General features: G+C 43.2%; 1 protein-coding gene across 6 annotated transcripts in view; it reads left to right on the top strand.

Moving 5' to 3' along the window:
- The first annotated feature begins 4336 nt into the window (after nucleotides 1-4336).
- Nucleotides 4337-26958, top strand: part of LOC105355350 (NACHT, LRR and PYD domains-containing protein 12-like) — a 249628-nt gene continuing 227006 nt past the window's right edge. For 3 of the 6 annotated variants that reach the window (XM_078933985.1, XM_078933988.1, XM_078933991.1), the window contains exons 1-4: nucleotides 4337-4466; nucleotides 4751-4888; nucleotides 4971-5075; nucleotides 5344-5463. In XM_078933985.1, the coding sequence (XP_078790111.1) occupies nucleotides 4803-4888; nucleotides 4971-5075; nucleotides 5344-5463 (311 nt within the window). In that variant the 5' untranslated portion in view covers nucleotides 4337-4466; nucleotides 4751-4802. Of the gene's footprint in view, nucleotides 4467-4750; nucleotides 4889-4970; nucleotides 5076-5343; nucleotides 5464-9192; nucleotides 9237-9337; nucleotides 11130-14647; nucleotides 14822-18520; nucleotides 18698-19532; nucleotides 19707-20022; nucleotides 20864-26958 lie in introns of those variants that run through there. The other 3 variants (XM_023962183.2, XM_011482176.4, XM_078933992.1) reach the window with 3 other exon arrangements.

Here is a 26958-nt window from a genome sequence, read left to right on the forward strand (position 1 = left end):
TTCAGAAGTGTAGAGTCTTTCCCACCATACTGGTTTCTGCTGTTTGTTGGTTCTCTGCTGGTTCCAAAGATGGACTCCTAAAGTCCAGTTCTGACTGCTTAACTCCGGACTGAGATCACAGAGCTCCATCTCTAGATAAAGTCTGCTCAGGTCCACACAAAGACATAAGCCAAAGGAGGCTGACTAAACACCTTTCCACCAAACATAGTCATTGACCAGGGGGAGAGGACTAGCAGTGAAGATGTTATTGGCTCTATAGGCAGTGGCGGTTTTTGATATGGGTGAGGTGGGTGGTATTTTCCAGGGGGCGGCAATCTGTAGGCCGCGCTCTTTCAATAGAATACACCTATGATCAAGGAAGGAAGACAATGACAGAAAAGGCAAATTAAGCTTTAATTTTGGTACGCCTACAAAACCCGGCAGCTTAAGCTTTTATTTTGACACGCCTAACACAGTACATCACACCCACGTCTTCATACTCTCCCCCCTCCACACCTATGGTGCAAAAAAAAAAAGAAGTAAATACAACAGGATAAAACAACTAAGAGTGAAACAACGTAAAACTGCCACATGAAAAGGCACTTAGTCAAACGAAAAACCCGTGCTCAACCCAATTTCGACCAGGCAAAGGGGATTATTCCCCAATTCAACACAGCAGACCCAACGTGCACGTGACCACCACTACATCTGAAGGTTTCATTTTGAATGTTACAAGGCGCCCTCTACTGCAGAACACTTGCGCCCTCACCTCTTTGCGGTAGTGTTTGGAACATAAGTCAATATATTTGAGAGGGGGGCACTGGGTGAATCACACTAACACAGTTAATTGGGAGTCTTTTTCAGTCTAACAACCAACTCTAGGCCGCAGCTGCGCGCTCCCTTTTTGAGAGAAGGAGCACGCAGTTTGAAAAGCGAAAAGGGGAGGGGTAGTGGAGTGCAGCCATGATTACGCAACACGTGGATCATCACGTGCTGTTGGATCACTCATTAGCTCATGTTATGAATGTCATTATTTACTAACTATTGTAGATATTTTTATTACGTGTCTTTTCTGTCGTTTAGTTGATGTCAGTATTTGACATAAAGACAGAAGGTAATGCAGTAAAACAGCTGCACTTTTTGAGTTAATAAATAAACTACAGATGTTTATGAATGGATTGAGTTTTTTTGGAGGATTTCTGCTGTTGGTGTTGCACAAAATTAGAAAAACACCAAGTATTTTTGGAGTAATCCATTTGATGAGTTCTATTAATAGTTTTTAATGTTTTATAAGACATGAAAATGATATTCACAATGACAGGTTTTAAAAAAAATCGAATCCCTCTGATCCGTTTCACCAAGACACACACAGGACAACACACACCAAGAAAAGAACTGATTGCTAGAAATGATGCCAGGAAGCCCAGCTCTAAAAGAATGACAAAAGAGCAAAGAAAACGTTTTTTGATTTATTACTAATTATTAATATTTCTAGGCTTTATTTGTTTTGGTCTGCAGCATGTTCATGTTTGTATAATTTTGACAGAATATATTTTTATGGAGTCCAAAATATTATACGTTATTTAAGGTTTAACTTGATTTTTTCTGGATTAATGTTCATGTCTGTCTTTATTCATATTTGTGTTCAAAAAGTTCAGTTTTAAAGGTTTAAAGTTTAGCTTTAGTGTGTTCAGTAAATGTTTATCTTAATTTATTAATTAATTTATTAATTTATTACTCTGTGTGACTAAGTATGACACCCCTGTAATACTAGTCTAGAAAATCCATGCATTTTTTGTGTAATATGAACAACTAAAAGATAGGGAACTCAAAGGATGTTGTCAAATTGTATGGGGGCGGGAGGGTTACTCGCCCAGGGAGTAAGTTTGTGTAGAACCGCCACTGTTTATAGGTATTGACATTCTTTGGCTTTTATAAAGCCTTATGGTTATTCTATAAATTGTTTTAATTTTTGTTTCTTTTTCTTTTTGTATCTGTTTAGCTCAATAAAAGTACGGTAATCTGAATTTTTTTTCTAATTAAATGTCTGCTTAAGATAATCTGTGATGTTCATGGCCACTGCCTCTAAGCAAGTCATATCTTCCTTTTTACATTGAATCTTTAACCTTTGTTTCATTGAGGATCTGAGGAGCGGCCGCTGTCTAACCCCGCCGTCTGTAGACTCCCAGAATTCCTCAGTTTTGCATCAGTTCATCAACAAAGAATCATTTTGCTCTCAAATCCAGAACAAATCGAGGCATAAACTTTTTTTAACATTGAAAAGTTTTCCCCTTGTAAAATTGTTCCTGTCTGTGTTGTGAAGAGGAGCAACCATTTCTTCTCCTCACAAGAAATACAAACTGAATGAGAAACTGCTAGTGTCCTACCGCTGCTCAATAGAGAGCATTTTAACGTACTGTGTCTGTGCCTGGTTTGTCAGTTGCACAGCTGCGGCTAGGACAGCTCTCCAGAGAGTCACCACGAGAGCCCAGAAGATCATTGGCTGCCCTCTCCCATCCCTGGAGGAACTGTACATTTCCCGCTGCCTAAAAAAGGCTCAAAACATTCTGCTGGATCCATCAGACCCCTTGACATTCCCAGTTTGAACTGCTGCCTTCAGGCAGAAGATACAGAACAATTAAAACAAGGACAAACAGATTAAAAAACAGCTTCTATCCGAGAGCCATTTTGGCTTTAAACGCTGCTAAATAAAGTTTATTTATTAGGGAAGCGTGCAATAACCGGAGAAGGTGTACCCTCCTTTTTATATTTTTTTGTATATTTTTAACATATCTTTCTTATATTGTCTTATTTCGCAGTTTTTAGTTTTTTATTCTTACTTGACTTTTTATTCCACCGGAAAAATTGCACTGTAATTTCGTTGTACATGTACAATGACAATAAAGATATTTCTATATTTCTATTTCTATGGACTATCAGGGATGAAGATCCAGCGTTCACAGAGGATGATGGATTCTCAGCAGCTCCAGACATTTTAGTAAATGAGTTTTCTTCTTTTTCTTAGCAAACTAACTGGGATTTGTTGAATCCACGTCCTGAAATCTCCAGAAATGTCCACGGTTGATCCAAGTGAGTTTCAGTTGGAATGATCCAAGTTTCCAAAAGCTTCAGTCTGGATCTCATTCTAGTGAGAGATGAACTAAAAAGACCTGCTGCTTATTTGATTGTTGCTGCTTTACTTTCTACCAACATTTGGATCCAATATTAGAAGAACAAGTATTTGCCTTCCTGTTTGTCTTTCCTCAAAATGACTGAATTTCACCAAAGAAAAGCCATTTTTCAATCACAGAGACTCCCATGGTGGGACACCTGCTGGCTGTTCTTTGTAACTGCATCTGCAGCTTCTAGAAACATCTTTGTTTCTGTTTTCATCTTTTCAAACAGTTTGTTTTCTTCACATGAAGCCTAAAGAAATGTCTTCAGAATGATGGAAACAGTTTTTCTGCAGCTTAAAGCTGTTCTGGAAGATTTTCTTCTTTAGTGCAGAGAAATCTCTCATTTGATGAGACGGAGGAACTGCAGCAACGTTTCCTGGAAAACCTCCACATTTAATTGAAACTCATTCATTGGAACAGAACCAAACCTTCACGTGTTGCAGCAACAGTTTCCATGTTTGGGAGGATCTTCTGAAGAACAGCTCAGTTCCAGATCACATCATGATGTTTGATGTTTTCTTCATTCCAGGAAATCATCTGTGTCTCCTTTGATCTGTGCTGAGTCAGCACTTTTAGTTCTCTTTCTTTTAACTTTAGATACATTTTAATGAACAGCGAACAAGTTGCATGGTAAACTTGGCAATGTTTTATGCCGGATGCCCTTCCTGACGCAACCCTCTCAAAGCAACAGGGCTTGGGACCAACACAGAGGTAGAGAAGGGAACAGGGAGCAGCCCGGATTCAAACCCTGGTTTCATGGACGGAAGGCGCCGCAAACCAGCACGAGCTAAACCGGCTCCTTCTCCTGAACTTTAATATATTCTTCTTATTTTCATTGAGACAGTAATAAAAAAGGTCCCGTGATTTTATTATATTTTTTATTTTCCCCTCTCGGGTTAGAGAGGGAAAAAAAGGTCGTAGGTCATTTTTAAGACATTTACAAATGCTAATAAATGTCTTTATAAGCAGGCTAATACTTGGTAATGTCTTTTAAGTAGTTAAGTAATTAAGGAATCTAATTCTAAAGCTTTAATAAATAATATTTAGTTTAAAGTTTAGTCCAGTCGCCACAAAGCTGAAACTCAATGTGATTTGCTTTAGGACCCAGCAGATTGTTGACTGCTGCAGCTGCAGTCACGTGATTTCTGGTAAAGGCAGAGAGGAGGAAATAGACACACATGTACATGCAAACACACACACACACATACACACACCACACAGAGGGAAGAGGGCTGCTCTCAAACTCAGACAGCAGAGTTTGTCCAGCAGACACAGACGGTGGAGTTTCCTCCGTTTTCTTCTTCTTTCACAGTGAGTCTTTGTGAAAAAGTTGTGTACTGATCTCATGATGAAGCTCAAGCTGTTGTCTCTGATCTGTGAGGAAAAGAGCAGCAGACAAACACATCAGAGGTCACTGACAACATGGCGACTTCTTCCAGAAACTCTGATTCAGTTTGATCTGTGGATGTTCTTTCAGGATCCTAATGTGTTTTTAAAGATCCAACACATCTATAACCAGGATACAGAGCTCAGAACCTCATCTAGTAACATTCAGGATGTCTATCAGAGCTTAAGAAGACATGTTTCCTCTGCAGGTGAAGTTTGAAGGTGTGTGTGAGCTGATGTGGATCCAGTGAATCCAGCAGCATGGATCAGTGGGAGGAACCACAGGAGGGAGCCCCTCCCTCTAAAAGCAGAGATGGTAACCATGACAACCAGAGCAAAACTCAGAGGTGAGATGAACATCTCCAACTGTCCATGATCTTCTCCATGTCAGAGCTCAGGACTCACACCAGCAACCTTCATTCTTCACAGGAACCAACCTGGACCTGGATCTGGATCCAGCTGGAGGTCCAACAGGAGTGACAGATCAAAGGATTCGAATCCTGACTTCAAGGACATCCATTCAGGACTGAAACAGTGAGTGTTTGTCAGAGTTTTTGGAGGCTGGATTCTAGTTCAGATGATCAACAGTTTTCAGATGAAGGACTTGAGGTCTGGTTCAGTTCTGGATCTCTCTGATCAGACTCACTTGGAGCATCATGTGTGTGATGAGATCTGTAAACTGTTGATCCAAACATGTCATGTTATTCCAGACTAAACAGCTCAGTCTGTGTTCATGTCAAAGTCCATCAGCTGTTCATGAAGAAGCAGATCCTCCAACACTCTGATGGTTTGGTGTTTGCAGAGGTCAACAGGTCACACAGAGAGTCCAGTCTGCAGCCTGCAGCTGTGGATCCATGAAGAGTGACCGGTCCAAAGATGATCCTCCAGACTTCAGAACTGAACCAGGACCTTCAGACTCACAGTAAGAAGCAGTTTCTAGTGAACAAAGCAGAGTTCAGCTCTCAGCAGGAACAACAATGTTCTCATCAAGAACATCAGCTGATCCATCCAGGAACGTCTTGGGGACACAAAGCTCAGTCTGTCAGGATGAAGCAAACAGCTGAACTTTTCTCTGACCTCAGTCCAGACATGAGCTCCAAACACAGCTAACGCATCATTTAGACCAGGGGTCGGGAACCTATGGCTCGCGAGCCATATATGGCTCTTTTGATGGTCACATGTGGCTCGCAGACAAATCTTTAATTATAGTTTTTTTTTTTTCATTAGACCAGTCCTTCTCGGGCGCGATGCGATGCCAGAGGCGCGCAGTAGTAGCAGTGCTTAGAGAGAGAAATCTGCGCCAGCGCTATCAGTTACTATTATCTATTATTTCACAGAGTTTGTACCAGCTGGAAACCTGTGAATTGACGTGCCTAAAACTACGCGCTCCCGTCTCTGAGAAAGAGCGCACAGATGCTGGGACGGGATGTGTGAGGGAGAAAGCAGAGGGGTGGGGCTGAGGTGTTGTGGGGACCGGCAGCAGGTGAATCGCGCAGGGATTGTAAAAACGTAAAACCCGCTGCCCGTCACTCACTGTGGCGTGTGAGTGTGTGTTTGACTCCAGGTCTGCATGTGAGCAGTCTTTGTCACATCTACAGAACATTCAGACCTACGATCACGTTTAAAGTCTCAACGCCTGAACGAAGCAGAAACTCACCACGGATCAACCAGACTAGACCATCAGCAAAACTACCACGAGAAATACTCATCATTTATTAGCAACAGAATAACAATGTTATTAAAAATAATCCACAGACTTATTGTACTTTAAAAATGTTGAAATTAAATCAAATGCACACATTCATTTGTATATTTAGTTTTAAACAAATTGTCGCGGACTGAGTTGGATGGCTGTTGGGCCGCGTTAAAAGTTCTGGAGTTCATTGAACGCGTCAAGCAGAGATCTGATTGGCCCTCAGTTCTGTCGCTCAGCCTGTTGTTAGGTAGTTTGGACCAATGGGGTTCAGCTATGGGCCGAATAAGGGAAATGGGAGGGCTGCAGCGGGAGCAGGGGAATATAAAGTTGGGAGAAGCGCTCTCTCTCGTGTCGGCGGGAGAGATTCAGGAGTTGCTGAATTAATTGAACGGCGTTTGTTGCGGTCTGCAGTAATCGGAATAAAGAACTTTAAAAGAGGTTAAGTCTCCGTGCCTCAGTGTGGGGAAGGGACGCTACATTATTGTATGGCTCTTTCGAAATTACATTTCAAAATATGTGGCATTTATGGCTCTCTTGGCCAAAAAGGTTCCCGACCCCTGATTTAGACCTTCAGATGGATTAGATCTGCTCTGGTTTAACCTGGAAACACATTTGCTCACATTGAACACAGTCTGGATCACACAATAGAACTATCCTTTGAATCAGACGTTCCACTCAACAGTAGCTGCATCTACATGTGCAAAATGTCTTAATCTGATCAAAGATAACTGTATACATGGGCCCTAAAAAATGTTATCCAATTATAAGAAACTTTTACATTCATCACATGTTTAATTGGAATAAATCATTTTTACATGTGCAGAACTATCTAAAATACAGCAAACGGCAAAAGAAGAAGTAGTGAAGTTTTATCATAAACAAACATGGCTGCCGCTTTTATTATTATTGTTATATACATTTTTTAAAGTGACTATTTGCACATCATTTTCTAAATATGTGCGGCAACTCTTTCCTTGGCCGCACGGAAAGGTTAGTCTTGGACGCACTTAAAATATGTGCAACTAACATCAGCCTTTTTTTTTTACTTGACATTGTTGTTTGCACTTGTGTAAAGCAAGTCCTGTTACACCAATGCAAGTGTCTTTACACCTTACACTTGGGACTGCTCGGAGATCCTCTGGGGGGACCCCGAGGGGTTCCCAGGCCAGCCGAGAGACATAGTCTCTCCAGCGTGTCCTGGGTCTTCCCCGGGGCCTCCGCCCAGTGGGACATGCCCGGAACACCTCCCCAGGGAGGCGTCCAGGAGGCATCCGGACTAGATGCCCGAGCCACCTCAACTGGCTCCTTTTGATGTGGAGGAGAAGTGGTTCTACCCCGAGCTCCCCTCGGGTGACCAAGCTTCTCACCCTATCTTCCTGTCTATTTTGTTTTGATCAGGCGTTAATCCGATTACTTGCATCTATGTAAATGCAGCTAAGTGTGAGTTTATTGAAACAGTTAGAAAAACACTCCTGGAAAACATGACCAACTGCTAGGGGCAAAAATCGACTCAGTTTGGAGACCAAACTCCAGTTGATGCAAATGTTTCTCAGAGGGCAGCAGAAAAAGTTCTGTCAGTGCAACAGGAAATTAAGAACATCTGCAGTTGTTCAATGAAAACAGTTTGGAAACAGAGATGTCTTCAAAAGGTCACTATGTTCTTCTCATTGTTGTTCATCTTTTAGCAAATCCCCTCAGTGGCTGCTACAGCAAATCAGCTTTGACTCAGTGATGTGCAGTAAGGTTCACGGCTGGTGAGGCACTGACGTCATCATTCAGATTTACAAACTGAGCCCTACAGAGAAGCTTATTGACCATTTGATTAGGAACAGTTGAAATTTGTTGATCAAAATATCAACATTTTTCTTCCGTTTACAAACTGCAACATAGTAAAAAAAAAAACAACATTGTTATTATTGACTTACTTTCACTCATAAATGAAGTCCGTGCACTGCTCCTTCTGAAGAAACACATGGATCACCTGTTTGTAGAGGTTTTCATTTTATTTCTTCAATTTTAAAAGTTTCTCTGTCTCCATGGAGATCACTGCCAGAGACGTGTCTGAACAGATTCTTGAGTCCAGACACGTAGTCCTCCATTTAGAAAATGATGATAAACAAAATTTAAAAACTGGATGGCTGCACTTGACTTGCTACCACAAATTCTATTATTCTTTAGTGACACATTCTCTGGGATCAACAGCGCCCTCTACCTTGAGGCATATGTACTGCGGGCCTCATCTCGTGTATTTATTTTCCCCGCTGTATGTGAGCTGCAGTTCCAGTCAGTGTCTGCGGTGCAGACTAGGTGCAAGAGAGGCATGGGCTGCTGGAGCCTCACCTGCTGCTTTCAAATGTATTTGAACAGGAAAGTCATAAATGTGCAGCTTTTTTTTTTTTTTTTTTTACCAAAGAAACATTGAAAACCCACACAGAAAATAGTAATAATAAAACAGACATGTCTAAAAAAATAATAGTTGTTTTTCTTTTATAATAAAAAAAAAGAATATTCATCTTATTTAAGTAATGTATTTTTAAGCTATATTTTTTAACGCTGGATACTTCCTGACACAACCCTGTATTTTATCTGGACGGGGGACCGACACAGGGAGATCCAGACTTGCCTACATGGTTGGGAAGTAGTGCACTGAATGAAGCTCATTATGTCCCCCTGGAATCAAACCCTGATTTCCCATGTGCCAGTCTTGCACTTTACAAATTGAGCCATCCAGCTGTCTTCAAGCATTACCAAAATGTTCTCGTCATTGATCTTTTTTTTTTTAATCACACTAGCTGTTTTTTGCAACCTCTAAAATATGACATTTCACTAAAGTCAATGGAGCAGGTTTGGATTCATTAAACACGTTTGAAAGAGAATCTTAAAGCAAATCTGACAGCATTTCTGTTTGGATCCAAATGAGAGCTTTTCAAATATGTTTCTCCTTAACATCCACAGAGAGATGAGGAGCAGACCCCAGTCTGCAGAAAGACCCAGAACTGGTGAGTCAGAGCCTGATCATCTGCTGATGGATTCTTCTGGAAACATTTGCTGGGATTGTGTTGGAACACTCATGAAGGAGCTTTCTTCTCTGCTCTTTCAGCAGATGTTGGTCTGCAGGAGATGTTTGGAGAACATCAGATCAGTCTGAGGAGCAGAAGTGAACATGTGGCTGAAGGAACTGAAGAAGCAGGAAGAGAAACGCTCCTCAACAGGGTCTACACTGAGCTCTACATCACAGAGGGACTGAGACCAGAGGGTCACACCCAACATGAGGTGATGCAGCTGGAGACCACCACCAAGACCAACCAGCTCCATGACACTGCAATCAAGAACCCAGACATCTTCAAAGTCCTCCCTGACCAACACAGATCCATCAGAGTGGTTCTGACCAGCGGAGTTGCTGGAGCTGGAAAAAGCTTCTCAGTGCAGAAGTTCACTCTGGACTGGGCCGAGGGCTTGGAGAACCAAGACATCGGTGCTGTGGTTCCTCTGTCCTTCAGGGAGATGAACTTGATCAGAGATGAGCAGCACAGTCTTCTCACTCTGATCCAGCTGTTCCATCCAACACTCCAGAAGATCCCAGCAGAACAGCTGTCTGTCTGCAAACTTCTGTTCATCTTTGATGGTCTGGATGAAAGCAGACTTTCTCTGGACTTCAACAACAGTCCGGTGGTGTCTGATGTCACACACAAGTCCTCAGTCAACGTGCTGCTCACTAACCTCATCCAGGGACGTCTGCTGCCCTCAGCTCTGGTCTGGATCACTTCCAGACCTGCAGCAGCCAATCAGATCCCTCCTTCATGTGTGGACAGACTGACAGAAGTACGAGGCTTCAATGATGATCAGAAGGAGGAGTACTTCAGGAGGAGGTTCCCAGATGAAGAGCTGTCCAGCAGAATCATCTCCCACATCAAGGGCTCCATGTCCCTCTACATCATGTGTGAAGTTCCAGTCTTCTGCTGGATCACTGCTGTGGTTCTGGAGAACCTGCTGACCACAGAGCAGAGAGGAGAGCTGCCCACAACCCTGACTGACATGTACTCCCACTTCCTGATGGTCCAGACAAAGAGGAAGAAGAACAAGTACCAGCAGGAACATCAGACAAGTCCACAAGAGCTGACAGAGACTGACAGGGAAGTTCTTCTGAAGCTGGGGAGGCTGGCATTTGAACATCTGGAGAAAGGAAACATCATGTTCTACCAAGAAGACCTGCAGCAGTGTGGTCTGGATGTCACAGAGGCCTCAGTGTACTCTGGAGTTTGTACTGAGATCTTCAGAAGAGAGTGTGAGATCTTCCAGAAACCGGTCTACAGCTTTGTTCATCTGAGCGTTCAGGAGTTTCTGGCTGCAGTCTACATGTACCACTGTTACTCCAACAGGAAGGTAAAGGTCATTGAGGACTTCCTGAAGAAGAACATGGAGAACAAATCCCTGGATGAGTTTCTGAGTAGAGTCATGAAGAAATCCCAACAGAATCAAACTGGACACCTGGATCTGCTGGTTCGTTTCCTTCATGGTCTCTCTGTGGAGTCCAACCAGAGACTCTTAGGAGGCCTGCTGGGTCAGACAGAGAAGAATCCAGAAACCATCCAGAGAGCCATCAACAATCTGAAGGAGATCAACAGTGAAGGAGTCTCTCCTGACAGAAGCATCAACATCTATCACTGTCTGATGGAGATGAAGGACCTTTCAGTTCATCAGGAGATCCAAGAGTTCCTGAAGTCAGAGAATAAATCAGAGAAGAAACTCTCAGAGATCCACTGCTCAGCTCTGGCCTACACTCTGCAGATGTCAGAGGAGGTTCGGGATGAGCTGGACCTGGACCAGTACAAAACATCAGAAGAGGGTAAACGGAGACTGATCCCAGCTGTGAGGAACTGCAGAAAGTTCAGGTGAGTCCAGAAGTGATTGTGATGATAAAGCAGATCAGTGTTCAGATTGATTTACAAAGACAGGATGATTTGAAAAGGATTAGAAATAAAAAACATGAAAGAAAATCATTTCTTTCACACAGATATTATCTTTTTAGCTAAAGTGCAAAGAAGGATCTTAGTTGTTCCAATGAAATCCATTGAAGCCTAGCATCACAGATACGCACACAATGCCACCCCAAGGGTCAAAGGCGGGAGCGAAGATGGAGGAAGAGTATGTGCCCGTGGCTCAAGTAAATGAGTTGCTACACCAACAAAAACAACAATTCACTGCATTGTTACATCAACAACAAGATAGCTTCAAAGGTTTCGTCAAAGTGATATTGGACTCAGCAAATGACAGATTAGCTAGCTGTCACTGACAAGATGAACTACTTGGAGGGTTAATCCAGACGAAATAATCTTGTAAAAGATGGGAAAAAAATCCACTTGCAGCAGAATATAGAAATTGAAAGAGCACATGGATCTGGAAAACTTGGAGGAGAGAGAACAAGATCCATCGTAGTGAGGTTTCTCAGATATAAAAACAGACTCAATCTCGCAACATACCAAGTCCCTTAAAGGTACAAAGATGTATATAAATGAAGACTACAATCAGCAAGACGAAAATGGAAAGAGCTGATGCAATAACTAAAAACAGCAAGGAAGAGAGGGGATATTGCTTACCTAAGGCATGACAAGTTGATAATCCACCCTCATACCAGCACACCTAAACCTTGAACTATACATCTATAAGTGAGATATTGACTTTACTTTGATGTTATCCAATTTTTCCATTTGACAAGATGAATGCAGCTGTCTGTTAGACCAGATTGCACAGTATAATAAACTAGAACCTTCAGCTTCTCATAACAATTATGAAGATCTGAAAGATGCTGATATTGATCCTGAAATGATTTTTTTTCTATAATGATATCCACAAATGCCAGTACTAAACAGAGGATCAATTTAATATGGCAAATATGAATGATAACAGGTTCTCCATGATTAATTTTATTAGTAGAAGTTTGTATACAAATTTCCATAAAATCAAGGGCTTCTAGAAACAGTTTTCTCAAAGCTTCAGTTTAATTACATTCTCAGAATCGTGGTTTAACAATGACAGGGGAGTGGACTTTGACATAGAAGGTTGTGAGGTCATTTATGAAAGTAGAGAATTGAAAAATGGAGGTGGTGTTGTTCTAAATGTGGACACAAATTTGAATTATAAGGTGGTTTCAGTGGTAGTGGTGGTATCAGTCGTTGTGAGCATTGTGTTTGAATGCATTTCTATTGAGATTATAATGAAGAAAAAGAAAAATATTATGGTATTGGTTCCAATGTTGTCATAGCCAGGAGGTGGTAGTGGGGATAAGTTCTCTTTGTCTATAAAGTACCTCTATACAGCGTGCGTCTCCAATAACCTCTGACAACCAAGTCCAGCTCCTGGCCTTCGTGTGTGGTTTAGCATCTAAACCTGGCAGAACTGTTTTCACTGACAGGAGAAGAGGCGCAGGTGGGTCACTGGTGCCTTATAACCAGTTGCTTTGGTGAGATGATACCCGTCAGCCTAAGAAGGCAGTTCATCTAGGGGAAGGAAAACCCTGATTTTTAACCTCTGCTGCCTCGCGGCTATATTCTTCCCTGGAAAAGGCTTCAAGAGTAAACCTTGAGGAAAAATCTGGAGTCAGAGTCCCTAAGGCAGTTTGACGCTGCTTGCAGTGTCGCTCTGGCAAGTCCTGCGGCGTCGCCGATGCCAAACTGTAGCAGCCTTGCTGTTCCTTTGGATCTATTGACGACGTGGAGAGGGGTACCTTCTAGGTGGGCAATAGACTGTCCTCCATATTACATTGCCCTGGCTAGCATCCGACCACTCTTGTGCAATACCCTGGAGAGGACACTCCAGCCTCGCTAGCACTGAAACAACATGGGGAGCAACAGTTTACCGATTTTACGCCACAGCTGAATTGGCCTAGAGCAAGGCGCCAGGGGTTGTTCCCGACAGTGGGAGGGATCTTCGGGTCTCACTGTGCAGTTACCGCCCGCCTCAAGCTGGGCAGTCCCTAGACAGTCAGGTACTGCCTCGCTACAGTTTGCTTTCCTCACTGGGTGCATGGGGATTAGGAACACTCCGAACGGCAGGCTGCAACCATCGCACCAGGCAATAAAACACTGAGAAAGAGACCACCTCTTAAACTGGGATGTTGGAATGTCCTTACAATGTTGACGGGCCTCTCTGAAGATGTACGGGACATTGACAACCTACGAAAGACAGCAGTCATAGGTCAGTAAAGACCTATTCTATTCTATTCATCAACAATGAACTTCTGAGACTGAACGTAGACATTGCTGCCCTACAGGAAACACGACTGCCTGACTAGGGCATTCTGAAAGAAAAATATTACATCTTCTAATGTCAAGAAAAGGCCCCAGAAAAGCCCAGACAGCATGGCGTGGCTTTTGCTGTGAAAAACAGCCTACTGAATATGGTAGAACTTGGCAAAAATGGCTCAGAACGACTCCTCACCCTTCGTCTCAACACCACCACAGGCCCTATCACCCTCCTCAGCATATACGCCCAAACTCTGAACGCAACATTTGAAACTAAAGACCAGTTCTATGACAACCTGTCATCTGTCATCAACAGCATCCCCGCCAAGAAACAGCTTATCCATCTGGGTGCCTTCAATGTCAGAGTAGGAGCAGAGAACGACTCATGGACCTCGTGCCTCGGAAAATTTGGCATCGGCCAAATGAACGAGAACAGCCAACGCCTGCTCGAGCTTTGCGCTTTCTACAACCTGTGGATCACCATCTCATACTTCCAGACCAAGCCCCAGCAAAAGGTCTCCTGATGCCATTTGCGCTCGAAACACTGGCACTAGTGGGACCTTATGCTAATTCAACGCTTAGCTATCAATTGCGTTCTGTAAGTACGCTCTTATCACAGCATTGACTGGGACACAGACCACTCCTTAGAGTGCTGAAAGATCAGGCTGAACCCAAAGAGGTTTCAACGTTCAAGGAAACAAAGAAATCCTTGCATCAAAGTCAGCAAGCCCCATGGAAAAAAAGCGAGCCCGCAGGAATTTATTCAACAATGGCAGCCAGGGAACCACCTACAGCTGCGATTTCTAGAGAAAACGCTCAGAAAACTGGATCAAAACCAACATTTAAAAACTGTCAACATTCAACTATCATTGTCATCATCATGGTCCAAGTGACAGCTGCCAGTCTTTGTGATTCTACTGTGAACTTTGAGGTTCAGACCTCAGATCACTGACAGACTGAGTGCTGCATGAAGCTCCATTGAGCTCCACCTTCTTCTCCAGCTACAGATGAAAGTACCACAAAGATGAAGATCTGAGAGAGACGGATGAGGAGGACTGTTTCAAGATGAAGATGAAGCTCTGATGAAGAGATAAATGACCAACTGGAACTTCATCACAGCTTGAATTCATCATAAGATCACCTGTTTCTGTCTTTGTTTCTCTTTACAGACTTTCAGGATGTGGACTTTCAGAGACTCACTATGAAATTGTGGTCTCAGCTCTGAAGTCCAACCCGTCCCACCTGACAGAACTGGACCTGAGCAACAACAACCTGAATGATTCATCAATAAAGGTTCTGTGTTTTGGACTGGAGAGTCCAAACTGCAGACTGCAGACTCTGAGGTCAGAATATTGAAGCTGCTGGTTGGTTCATTTTTACATTTGTAGTTCTTCACTGAAGTTGAAAGGTTTGGATTCAAAGATTTCTGGATTTTCCAGAATTTAAACATCTTTGATTGTTTGACGAGTCTGCAGTGGAAGGAAACAGTTGCTCAGATTTTCTTTAGAACAAAGATGTTTCCATGGCACAGTGATGAAGGTCTTCCGGGATTTCCCGGAAATCCGGCTTTTTGAGCAAACCGATCATTTCTTCCGGGAAATAAAGACCTGATCTCTATGGACAAATCGTTTTCCGGATGAAAAAATGTCTGAAATCGGCGAATTTTCGCTTTATTTTCTATATTTCTCCGTGGATCGCTTTCTCTATGGGTGCGGCTATCTTGTCTTCGTCTTCCTGGCCTAATTGACCAATGACGGGACGTTTTAGTTGCTTTCGGATGAGAAATGAACTTTCTCTCTGAACTGATGCTTTATTCAACCCATCGGGGCGATCAGCATATAGATATCGCCGAATCTTGACTGCAGCGGTGGTGCTGCGCGACGTTGACTGACTATATGTTACGTGATGCGGCGTATCGCGCCGCATCACGTAACATTTAAAAAAGAAAAACAAGAATTAAGGACTAAAACCTTGTTAATATGTATTGCTTTTGTAACTGACCATGGTATAAAACATGCTTATACATTGTTTGAAATTGCCATTTATGTCAAGTCTGTGAATGGTATGTATGTACCGTTTGTAGTATTTCTTTGATCAGTGCCCCATTGACCAGGAGAACCCCCCCCCCCCCCCCCCCTTGTAGATTTTCTTGATCTGACTGCAGAATAACCGACTACACTGATCAAAACTGAAACATTTGAATACATTTCTCTATCTAATTTATTTGTATTTCCTAATTTAGTTCGGTTTTGGTCAAAAACATTATTGACATTAATTGTAATTATAAGTATTTGGTGGTTTGGACCAACACTCCATTAAAAAAGAATGTTTACAATGTTTTATTTTTTTTTGTATGTTTGTTTTGATATTTCCCAGATTACTAAGTATTGGTGTTAAAGAATTGATGTATTATGTTATAGAAAGATAGTTTAAAGCAGATCCCATATTTTGATATAATCATAGTTTGAGAAAACAGTCTTTCTAAAGCATAAAATTGTTCAAATAACTGAGGTACTTTCATAGAATATCATAGTTACTGGTGTTCGTTTTGCCATTTGGGGCTTTGATGTTACTTTATTTTAGCAGTTGTATGTTTGGCAGCTTTTAGAAAAAGCTTAGATTGTAGGATTGTGTTACTTTTAGCAATTATCCAAATTCTTTTTTAGGACCAGCAAGTCCTTAATGGTAAGTCAAAATAGGGGTTGAATGACAAATCATGATGCTCCAATTAGTCTTAGTTTCTTGATTAAGAAGTGTGAGTAACTAGCTGCCAGAATGTACCAGAATGCATCTAAGACCATGTATTTTTCAAAAATGTTGCTCCGCTGATCTCTTTATTGGATTAGGTATGCCATTTATATTTAAAGAAACTAGTTTTATAGACCCACTAGCCATCCAACTGTATCATTTATCCATGACAAACCTGGTGCTCTTTCCTTTTCTGCTCAGAACAGCAGAGGTTAAGAACACAACAAAAGAAAACACGCCAAACACAAAAAAATATGATCAAAAAAACATTGCTTCTTATGTTGGTGTCAGTGCTTTAGACCCTAGTATCCCCTAGAGGGAGCTCTAAGGCAACAACCCTTCTACTGTTAACCAGTGAAGGGGATCCTTAATGTTGGTGACAGTGATTTATAAACTAACACCTAGGGCTCGGTTATAAAACAAGAATGATATATATTGCGATAAAACTTTTTTTTAATAGAAGAATGAGTCTATCGCAATAGACTTTTATTTTGAAGGATCTGAAATTAAGACTAGCCAGTTAGAGCATTTTCTCTTCTATGACTAGTAAAAGTTAGAGGGTTAGTCGCCACATGGCAAGTAAACATAAAAAAAAAAACAATTATAGTCACTGTTCCTCCATTTGGTGATTTTCTTTTGTCTGCTCTTCCTCCAGTGTCTGCACGTGACATAAGCAAGCGCATGCGAGACACTCCCAACAGTTTTGGCTGAAGAAACAGCAGAACATGCTTTGGTTTTTAACAGGTTCCAGTCAGAACTTTTACCGACCAGACTTATAGACATGGCAGATAAATACTACAACAACGACTATTTTGTAAGACATTAATAAAAAAAAAAACCTGGCACTTTCTAAATAATAACAGAATTAAATTTGTTTAATAAAGTATGTTATTGACTGAAAAATTAAATTTCGGCCCCTGTGGAGGTTTTTTAGTTATTTAAAATCTGACAAAAAACAGACTTATGTGCACTGCAAATTGTGCAGAAGGCATGTTCTTTCTAAAACTGGAAACACCACCAACGTTTGTTATTACCTGAAACAGAGCAACCAAGCATGTTCAATGTCAGACTGAAATAAACGATGATTTAAAAACAACAAAGGTCAGACGTGCACAGCAGCAACAGTCTAAACTATCAGAAGAAATTCTGAGAATTTGCTTTTAGTTCCTAGTTTATTCACAGGATGTTGACAAAATATGTTTGTTCTGTAAAACTTGAAAACATTAGAATTTATTTGTAGATTTAATATTTCGTTTTTAAATGGAACTGATCAGTTTAGTTTTCTATTTTATTTATTTTCTCTTTTGAAAGTTGAAATCTTTTGTATTAATTTTCAGTTTAGTATGTACTATAAATGCCTTTCTTTAATTATTTGAAAAAAGCTGTTGCATCATGGTCCTTCAGTGGATCTATTATGTTTAAAGTATGATAGGAAATTAATGTTTAAATCTAAACAACCTATATATATATATATATATATATATATATATATATATATATATATATATATATATATATATATATGTATATTGACCAAGCTTTAAATTTGTCAAATAGTCATTTGGTTCATGTTGTGATATACATATATCACTAGTTTATCCTGACCACGCATGAACAGCTCGTTATCATAACATCGTAAGCTCTATTAATATCATTGGTATCATAGCATTGTGTATTTCTCTTTAACACAGAAAAGCGTTCGCTGTGCTAATGTTCCTAATTTAGCTTTTCATGAATCAAAAACTTTGTTTTCTTGAATCTTCATCCTCTGTAAATAATATCTGCTGGGTTTTTCTTTTTTTACCCATAACTCAAAGTGATCTTAAATTCTCAATGAATTTTGACTTTGCAAAATGATGATGTCATTTGAAAATGCATTTTACAATTTAGGATTCAGGATGAATAAATGCAATTTAATCTGAAATTTTTGAAATCAAAGCTTTAAATCGAAGCAAAATCTATTGGGTTTTAAATAGTCATGTTTTTCTGGTTCTGTAATTCAAATGAAAATTTATTTTACAACTGTCAGTTCAATCTGCATTTCTGCCATGCATTTTAAAAAAGTATTTAGTACTTAATAATTCATGATGATAAATTATATTTCAATTCCTTGTCTATTTTAGCTTCATTTTAAAGTCATTTCTAATCTATTGCCATCATGTTTTGGGTCAAAACAGTGAAAATGTCATCTGTCAGTCTGTCATCAGGGCGGGTCCCACCTGACTGAATTTACCAAGTTCCTGGACCTCCAGCTGCATCACTGCTCCTGAACACACTTTTCTGTCTGAATTCAGGTTGGAGGACTGCAGTTTGTCAAAGATCAGCTGTGACGCTCTGGTCTCAGCTCTGAAGAAAAACCCATCCAATCTGACAGAACTGGACCTGAGCTGGAACAAGAACCTGCAGGATTCAGGATTTCTTCATCTGTGTGATTTTCTGGAGAGTCCAGACTGCAGACTGCAGACTCTGAGGTCAGACTCCATGTTTCAGTTGTGTTCAGATCAATATGATGACAAAGTTGTGTTGACCCACAGTGGAGCAGAAATGTCCAGATTCTGATCTGCAGCAGCATCTTCCTGCAGCTGCTTGTTCTCTTCAAAGATCTGCAGAAGAACTTCTTCTTTTCTTCCTGCAGCTGCTTGTTTCAAAGCTGTCTGCTGACATTTGTCCTCCACAAAGTTCTGCTTGCAGCCATCAGCTCTTCTTTGTGTCTTTGCTCCAACTGACTCCTTTAAAGCGCGTGCAGAAGAAGCAGCCGTGCACGCTCACATGCACTCTGAGTCCTGCTGTGTTTCAGCAGATGCAGCTGAGAGTCCAGCGGCTGATGTTTGTGAGCAGACAGTGACAGAGTCTTGCTGCAGCTGGATGCTGCTCTGACAGACACATCCTACACAAACATCCTCACCTTTTCATCCACAAACATCATCAACTGGACTTTCCAGCATCATGCTGCTGAAATTCTCCCATGATTCAGTGCTGTTTGGAGAAGAGCTGAGCAGAAAGAGGAAGTGGACTTTTTCTGCTGTTGCTGCAGAAACATCAGTTGGTTTGGATGCAGCCACAGGCTGATGTTTGACTTTCACACATCTGGACTTCTTTCCTGAAGCAGCTGCATGTTGTCCTGAATGTTCCTGAATGTTCTTCTTCTCTGCTTCTGCTGGACTCTTCTGATCTGCTGCTGTTGCTTCACATCTTTGGACTTTTTCTAAACTTTCTGATCTTCTTCAGCTCTGAACTCTTTAGAAGAAGTGAAGGATGAAAAACATGAACTTTGTCTTTAAACTCAACTCTTTGTGCTGGATTCAGGTTGATCTTCTGCAGTTTTTCAAAGACCAGCTGTGCTGCTCTGGTCTCAGCCCTGAAGTCCAACCCGTCCCACCTGACATACCTGGACGTGAGCTTCAACAACCTTCAGTCTTCAGATGTTCAGCAGCTCCAGGATCTGGTGGAGAGTCCAAACTCCAAACTCCAGACTCTGAGGTCAGTAGAGGGTTGGAGTCAGTCCAGCTGCTTCCAGATGTTTGGTCCTAAAGTTAGTCTGAGAGCAAAGATGCAGAGTTTCCTGTGAAGCTGCAGCTTCTCAGTGAAGCTCTGAGGAGAATGATGACAGGCTTCAGGACAACAGTCAGCCAATCAGAGCAGCAGAAGCTCCAACAGGTGAAGATGACAGGAAGCTGCTGCTCTGAACAGAACTGAAGCTCCTGCTGCTCTTTCTGCTGCTGTGCTGCATCACTGACTGACAGACCAGGATCAGGAGACACTCCTTCATCTCTGTCTATCTGCTTTTTCTTTGTAGGTGGAAAGCAGAGGGCCAGTAAGTCTGATGTTCCTTCTGGAGGAACAGAGAGGAGCAGCAGCTGGTCTGCAGAGATGTTGTGACTGGACGGTGTTCCTGGGAGGTGGAGAGCAGAGTGATGGAGGAATCAGAGGAAGTGGAGAAGAGTGTCAGAGCTGCAGCAGGAACTGATTAAAGATGTGAGCATAAAAGCTCTGTTTAAGATAAAAAAGCTTAAACTTTGAGACTAAATGGAGACCGAAAGACTTTTTGTCTTAGTTTTCTGGTTTAACATGGATGACAGAAATTCTATTCAGTTGATGTAAAAACCCTCATCAGACATGAAAACAACCGCTATTCCTGCTGTTTCTGACCGTTTTCATGGTCTGCAGGTCTCAAATGTTGGACTGAACCATTTCATTATAAACATGTGTTGTTGTTTGTGTATTCATCCACAAACACATGCTGTGAAGAGGAACCTGCAGTGAAGGCAGCCATGTTGGAGCCTCACACATGTTCTCATTAGGATCAAATGAACCAGTGTGTTTGAGACTGAAAGAAAGACTGAAGGACAAAGAAATATGAAGATTCATTAAGGATCAAATCCAGACTTTATTCATGTCTTCATACAAAAAAGCTGCAGGTATTTTACAGACAGAATTTTGGTTTTTCAACACTTTTCTGACAAGAAGATGCAGTTCTACTCATGTCTAATACAAGTTCAAACTACAGACCTGAATGATTTTGTTTGGTTTTTGTTATTGTGTCATTATGTCTGAAGAAATCCGACCTATAATTACAGAAAAAACATCAAATATGTTTTTATGACTTTGAAAATCAATAAAATGTTTAAAAAACTTGTTTTTGATAAATTGTAAAGGAATAACTTATGTCTGTTGGAAGTAATCTGAAGTGTAGCTGTGAAAGTGACCACATTTGTTCAACAACCTCATAGCAACAAGAAACAAAGCCGATTTCTCTCCAAAGAAGTTTTTTTCCTCCGTTTTCAATCCAAACAAAGACAAACAGGGGGGTATTCCAGGAAGCATGTTTAAACTACCCTGAGTTTAACCTTGAAATCCGCCTGAACTTGCTTACTCGGGGTATGTCGGTTCCAAAAGACCGGATATGAGTTGGCGTAATTACGCTCGACTTGGTAACCCTGGGTTAACGCACGTGCACGGCAGGTACATAAAGACATTCTCAATGGATAGCTGATTTCTGGAGTCACCATGGAAACGCGTGGTGAAAAAAAAAAGAAAGTGCGACACTTGAGACGGAAGTGAGACGGAGTCTGAAATTTTAATGACGGCTTATAAAGATTATAAGTCCATCAAAAAAGTAACACGGCTGCATCATCAAAAGTTTCTGCTTGTAGTAGAAGAACAGACAAAGTAAACGCACAAGTTTCTGATCTTATTTCCATTTTCCTTGTGACGCAATATAACTTATCCAATTTTGCCAACTTAAATGAATTACTTCTTTTGGTAACAAATAATTGAGTTAAATTTATTCAACCTAATTTCTTACGTCTATAAAACTCAATTATTGTTTATACAACTCAAATTTACATATTCATCTAACTAAATTTCATATTACTCCAATTAATCATTTTTCCATCTTAATTAATTAACTCATCATCCTCTCCCTAGCTTTCACTCATGGTGCGGAGACGTAAGCATAGTAGGACAAAATACCTCGGCAAAACACGGTAAAACACAGTAAAACAGCTAAACAACTAAACACATTTGGACAAAAACCCACACTTAAACCCAAATTCGTCCAGACAGGAAAAGGGAATGATATCCCACAATCCCTTGTGGTGCCGATCTAACAGCAGCACCAAAGTTACACCTACTTAATTACATTTGAATGAAAGTAAAATAACTGTCTGAAAACCACGTGTTATTTTTAAACTGACTTTACAAAAAAAGATTTATCTTAACTGAAGCAAATAATTAAGTTAGATCAAAGTAAAAAAGTTTATCTTTCCAACATCCATATTGTTGTGGTTCTGTTGAGCATGCCTCCTCCTTGGAGCCCAACACCTGCTGCTCATCTCTACAATCAGCACCTCCCCACCTGCAGGCCATCACAGACTCTATTTATTCCTGAGGAGGATCTCCAGCCAGCGCCAGATTATTGTTCACCCTGTGTCTGCCTGCCTGCCAGTCTGCCTGCCTGCCTGCCTTCCAGTCTGCCTGCCTGCCTGCCTTCCAGTCTGCCTGCCTACCTGCCTTCCAGTCTGCCTGCCTACCTGCCTTCCAGTCTGCCTGCCTGCCTTCCAGTCTGCCTGCCTACCTGCCTTCCAGTCTGCCTGCCTGCCTTCCAGTCTGCCTGCCTGCCTTCCAGTCTGCCTGCCAAGTCAAATTAAATAACCTAACTTCTATCAGTTTGTGTCTGCACTTGGATTCAGTTATCCACTCCCCTCTCCCAACAGAATAATCTGGCCATTTAATATGGATCCAGCGGACATGTCTGCTTCCCAGGACCCTGCTCAGCATCCCCTTCCTCACTCTGATGTGAACTTTCTACGCCACGAACAGATGATCCTTAACCTGGATCACAAGTTCAATGCAGTTCTGGCTCAGTTGGATCGACTCACTCAGTCTTTGTCCACTCACACCGCCCCTGCAGCACAACCTACACCAGCTCCGCTTCAATCTGTTTTTCCAGGAAACCCGCCCGCAGCTGTGAGAGAGACCCACATCCCGGATCCCAAACCATATTCCGGAGACCTGGGTAAGTGCAGGGGTTTTCTGTTACAGTGTTCTTTAATTTTTGAACAGAAGCCTCTCTCTTACGCCAGTGACCAAGCAAAGGTGTCATATGTTGTTGGTCTCCTGGATGGCAAGGCATTGCAGTGGGCAGAAGCCTCTTTCGACCGGCATGGCTTTGGGCAGCTGTCCTACTCTGACTTTGTAGAGAACTTAAAACGTGTTTTTGACCACCCAGTGAGAGGAGGGGATTCCACAAGGCAGTTGATCTCCATGAGACAAGGAGCCCGGAGCGCTGCAGAGTATTCTGTGGATTTCCAGACTGTGGCTGCAGATGTGGGCTTTAATGACGAGGCACTGCAGGCTTTGTTCACAAATGGTCTCAACGGGCAGCTGAAAGATGAGTTGGCCTCAAGAGATCCACCCTCAACCTTAGGTGACCTCATCTCCCTGACAATCAGGCTGGACAACAGGCGGCGGGATCGAGCAAGGGAACAGGGACCTAGTCCACGTTCATTAATCTCCTCATGTTCACCTTCTCACCCGCTCCATGCTGCAAGCCCTCCACCTGAGGAACCTATGCAACTGGGTCGAGCCCGCCTCTCCACTGAGGAACGCCAGCGACGAATATCTAGTGGGGCCTGTCTGTACTGTGGAACTCCTGGACATGTTGTCATTTCCTGTCCGATCCGGCCAAAAGACAGTGGTCGTCAGTAGCGGTGGGGGTATTGACGACCACGACTACCTCAACTAACATCACCCACACAAAGACCCTGCTCTCGGCTACGCTGTGCATTAATCAGTCGTCCCATCCAGTTCTGGCATTGGTGGACTCAGGAGCAGAGGCTAACTTCCTTGACCAGACCTTGGCGTCCCAGATCAGTCTTCCTCTAGAGAACCTCCCTTCACCCACTGTTGCACGAGCTTTAGATGGCCGGGAGCTTTACCGGATCACTCAACGCTCAGCCCCAATTAAGCTTATTACCTCTGGTAATCACCACGAACAGCTCCAATTTCTCATAGTTGCCTCTCCTGAAAACCCAGTGGTCCTTGGACATCCTTGGTTGGTCTCACACAATCCTCATGTGGATTGGAGGACGGGGACCATCCTGAACTGGAGTGACACATGTCACACATCCTGTCTTCTCTCTGCTGTGCCTTCAGGTCCTTCCACTACATCCCCACCTGACCCACCTGACCTGTCCACCATTCCAGAAGTCTATCATGACCTTAAGGAAGTTTTCTGCAAGGATCGTGCCCTTGTCCTTCCACCACACCGTCCTTATGATTGTGCTATCGACCTGCTCCCAGGGGCCCCTCTACCAACCAGCCGTCTGTATAACCTGTCTAGGCCACAAATGGAAACCATGGAAAACTACATTACAACTTCTCTAGCTGCAGGAATCATCAGACCCTCTTCTTCTCCAGTAGCAGCTGGGTTTTTCTTTGTCACGAAGAAAGAGGGTACTCTCCGTCCCTGCATCGATTTCCGGGGGTTGAACAACATCACTGTGAAGAACAAATATCCCCTGCCACTCATTGATTCAGCTTTTAACTCTCTCCAGGATGCCACAATCTTCTCCAAACTAGACCTTCGAAATGCCTACCATCTGGTAAGGATGAAGGAGGGAGATGAATGGAAGACGGCTTTCAACACTCCACTAGGCCAATTTGAATACCTGGTTATGCCTTTTGGTCTTTGTAATGCCCCTGCAGTTTTCCAAGCACTTGTAAATGACGTTCTAAGAGATTTCTTGAACCGGTTTGTGTTTGTCTATCTAGATGACATCCTTATTTTCTCCCCCTCAGTCACAGAGCACATCCAACATGTGCAACAAGTGCTACAGAGACTATTGGAAAACCGGTTTTTCGTGAAAGCTGAGAAGTGTCAGTTCCACACCACCTCCATATCCTTCCTCGGCTACATTTTCGAGAACAAGCAGGTCAAAGCTGACCCTGAAAAGATACGAGCTGTAGCAGACTGGCCTACCCCCACCACTGTAAAACAACTACAACGTTTCCTGGGGTTCGCCAATTTCTACCGCAGGTTCATCCGAAATTACAGTCAGATAGCTGCTCCCCTGACAAGATTAACTTCTCCATCTGTCTCTTTCCACTGGTCAGAGGAGGCAGCCAAGGCCTTCTCCACGCTGAAAGAGAGGTTCACATCAGCTCCTGTTCTTCGTCATCCTGATCCAACCCTGCAATTTATCGTGGAGGTAGACGCATCTGACACTGGGGTAGGAGCCGTTCTGTCACAACGATCCATGGACACACAAAAATTGCACCCTTGCGCGTTTTTCTCCCGACGCCTGACCCCAGCTGAGAGAAATTACCATGTGGGAGATCGAGAGTTGTTGGCTGTTAAGCTAGCTTTGGAACATTGGAGACACTGGTTGGAAGGAACCAAGAATCCTTTTATCATTTGGACTGACCATAAAAACCTCTCCTACCTACAATCAGCAAAACAACTCAATCCCCGTCAGGCGCGGTGGGCTTTGTTTTTCACTCGTTTTAATTTTCTTTTGTCCTACAGGCCAGGTTCCAAGAACCAGAAACCTGATGCCTTGTCTCGCCAGTTTACTTTAGATGCACCAACACTGCCGCAACCCATCCTTCCTTCATCATGTACACTTGCTGCTGTCTCTTGGGAGATCGAGGACAAAGTTTTAGAGGCCCAGCAACAACAACCAGATCCAGGTACAGGCCCTGCTAATCGCCTTTTTGTGCCAGACTCTGTTCGCTCACAGGTCATCCAGTGGGGTCACACCTCTCGCCGTACCTGTCATCCTGGTGGGGCCCGCACCTGCTCGCTGCTGAGACGCAGATTCTGGTGGCCGACCTTGGAGAAGGACGTACGGCAGTATGTTGCTGCCTGCCCAACGTGTGCTCGTAATAAGGCCTCGCATCAACCCCCTGCTGGTCTCCTCCGTCCTCTACCCGTTCCTGGCCGCCCTTGGTCTCATATAGCTTTGGATTTTGTCACCGGTTTGCCCTTGTCTCGAGGTAACACCACCATACTTACCATTGTGGATCGTTTCTCCAAAGCTGTCCATTATGTGGCCCTTCCCAAACTACCCTCTGCTACTGACACTGCCAACCTCCTTGTCCATCACGTTTTCCGTCTTCACGGGCTTCCTGCTGACATTGTGTCGGATAGAGGCCCTCAATTCACGTCCCAAGTTTGGAAGGCCTTTTGTCGGTCCATCGGTGCTACCATCAGTTTGTCCTCAGGTTTTCACCCTCAGACCAACGGACAGGCCGAACGCGCCAACCAGGATCTGGAGACAGCCCTGCGGTGTGTGACTGAGGCAAACCCCTCCTCCTGGAGTGATTACTTGGACTGGGTTGAGTATGCCCATAATTCCTTCACCTGCTCTGCTACAGGTCTGTCACCATTTGAATGCTCTCTGGGGTTTCAGCCACCCCTGTTTCCAGCCCAGGAGGAGGAGGTTTCTGTGCCATCTGTACAGCTGCACATCCGCAGGTGCCGTCGAGTGTGGAGATTGGCTCATCGGGCACTCCTGCGTGCTCGGGAACGTAGCTGCCGCGTGGCTGATGCCCGGAGGTCTTCTGCTCCCTGCTATAGCCCTGGTCAGAAGGTGTGGCTGTCTTCCAAGAATATCCAACTCCGTACTGACTCAAGGAAGCTATCTCCCCGTTACTTGGGCCCCTTTGAGGTTTTGGCTGTCATCAACCCCTCTGCGGTCAAGCTCCGGCTCCCTGCCTCCATGAAGGTTCATCCCGTTTTCCATGTCTCACACCTCAAGCCGGTCTGTTCCAGTGCCTTGGTCCCTCCTTCCAAGCCCCCTCCTCCCGCCCGGTTGGTTGGTGGCCGGCCCGCCTACTCTGTCCGACGTCTTCTGGATGTTCGTCGACGTGGTCGAGGGTTCCAGTACCTCGTTGACTGGGTGGGGTATGGCCCGGAAGAGCGTGCCTGGGTTCCTCGGTCCTTTATCCTGGATGACTCCCTGATCCGGGATGTTCGCAGGCGTCGTCCAGACCGTTTTCCGTCGCCTGGTGGCTCCCGTTGAGGGGGGGGGGTACTGTTGTGGTTCTGTTGAGCATGCCTCCTCCTTGGAGCCCAACACCTGCTGCTCATCTCTACAATCAGCACCTCCCCACCTGCAGGCCATCACAGACTCTATTTATTCCTGAGGAGGATCTCCAGCCAGCGCCAGATTATTGTTCACCCTGTGTCTGCCTGCCTGCCTTCCAGTCTGCCTGCCTGCCTGCCTTC

Source organism: Oryzias latipes, chromosome 2, assembly GCF_053564925.1.
Source record: "Oryzias latipes strain Hd-rR chromosome 2, Olatipes_Hd-rR_3.1".
Taxonomy (NCBI): domain Eukaryota; kingdom Metazoa; phylum Chordata; class Actinopteri; order Beloniformes; family Adrianichthyidae; genus Oryzias; species Oryzias latipes.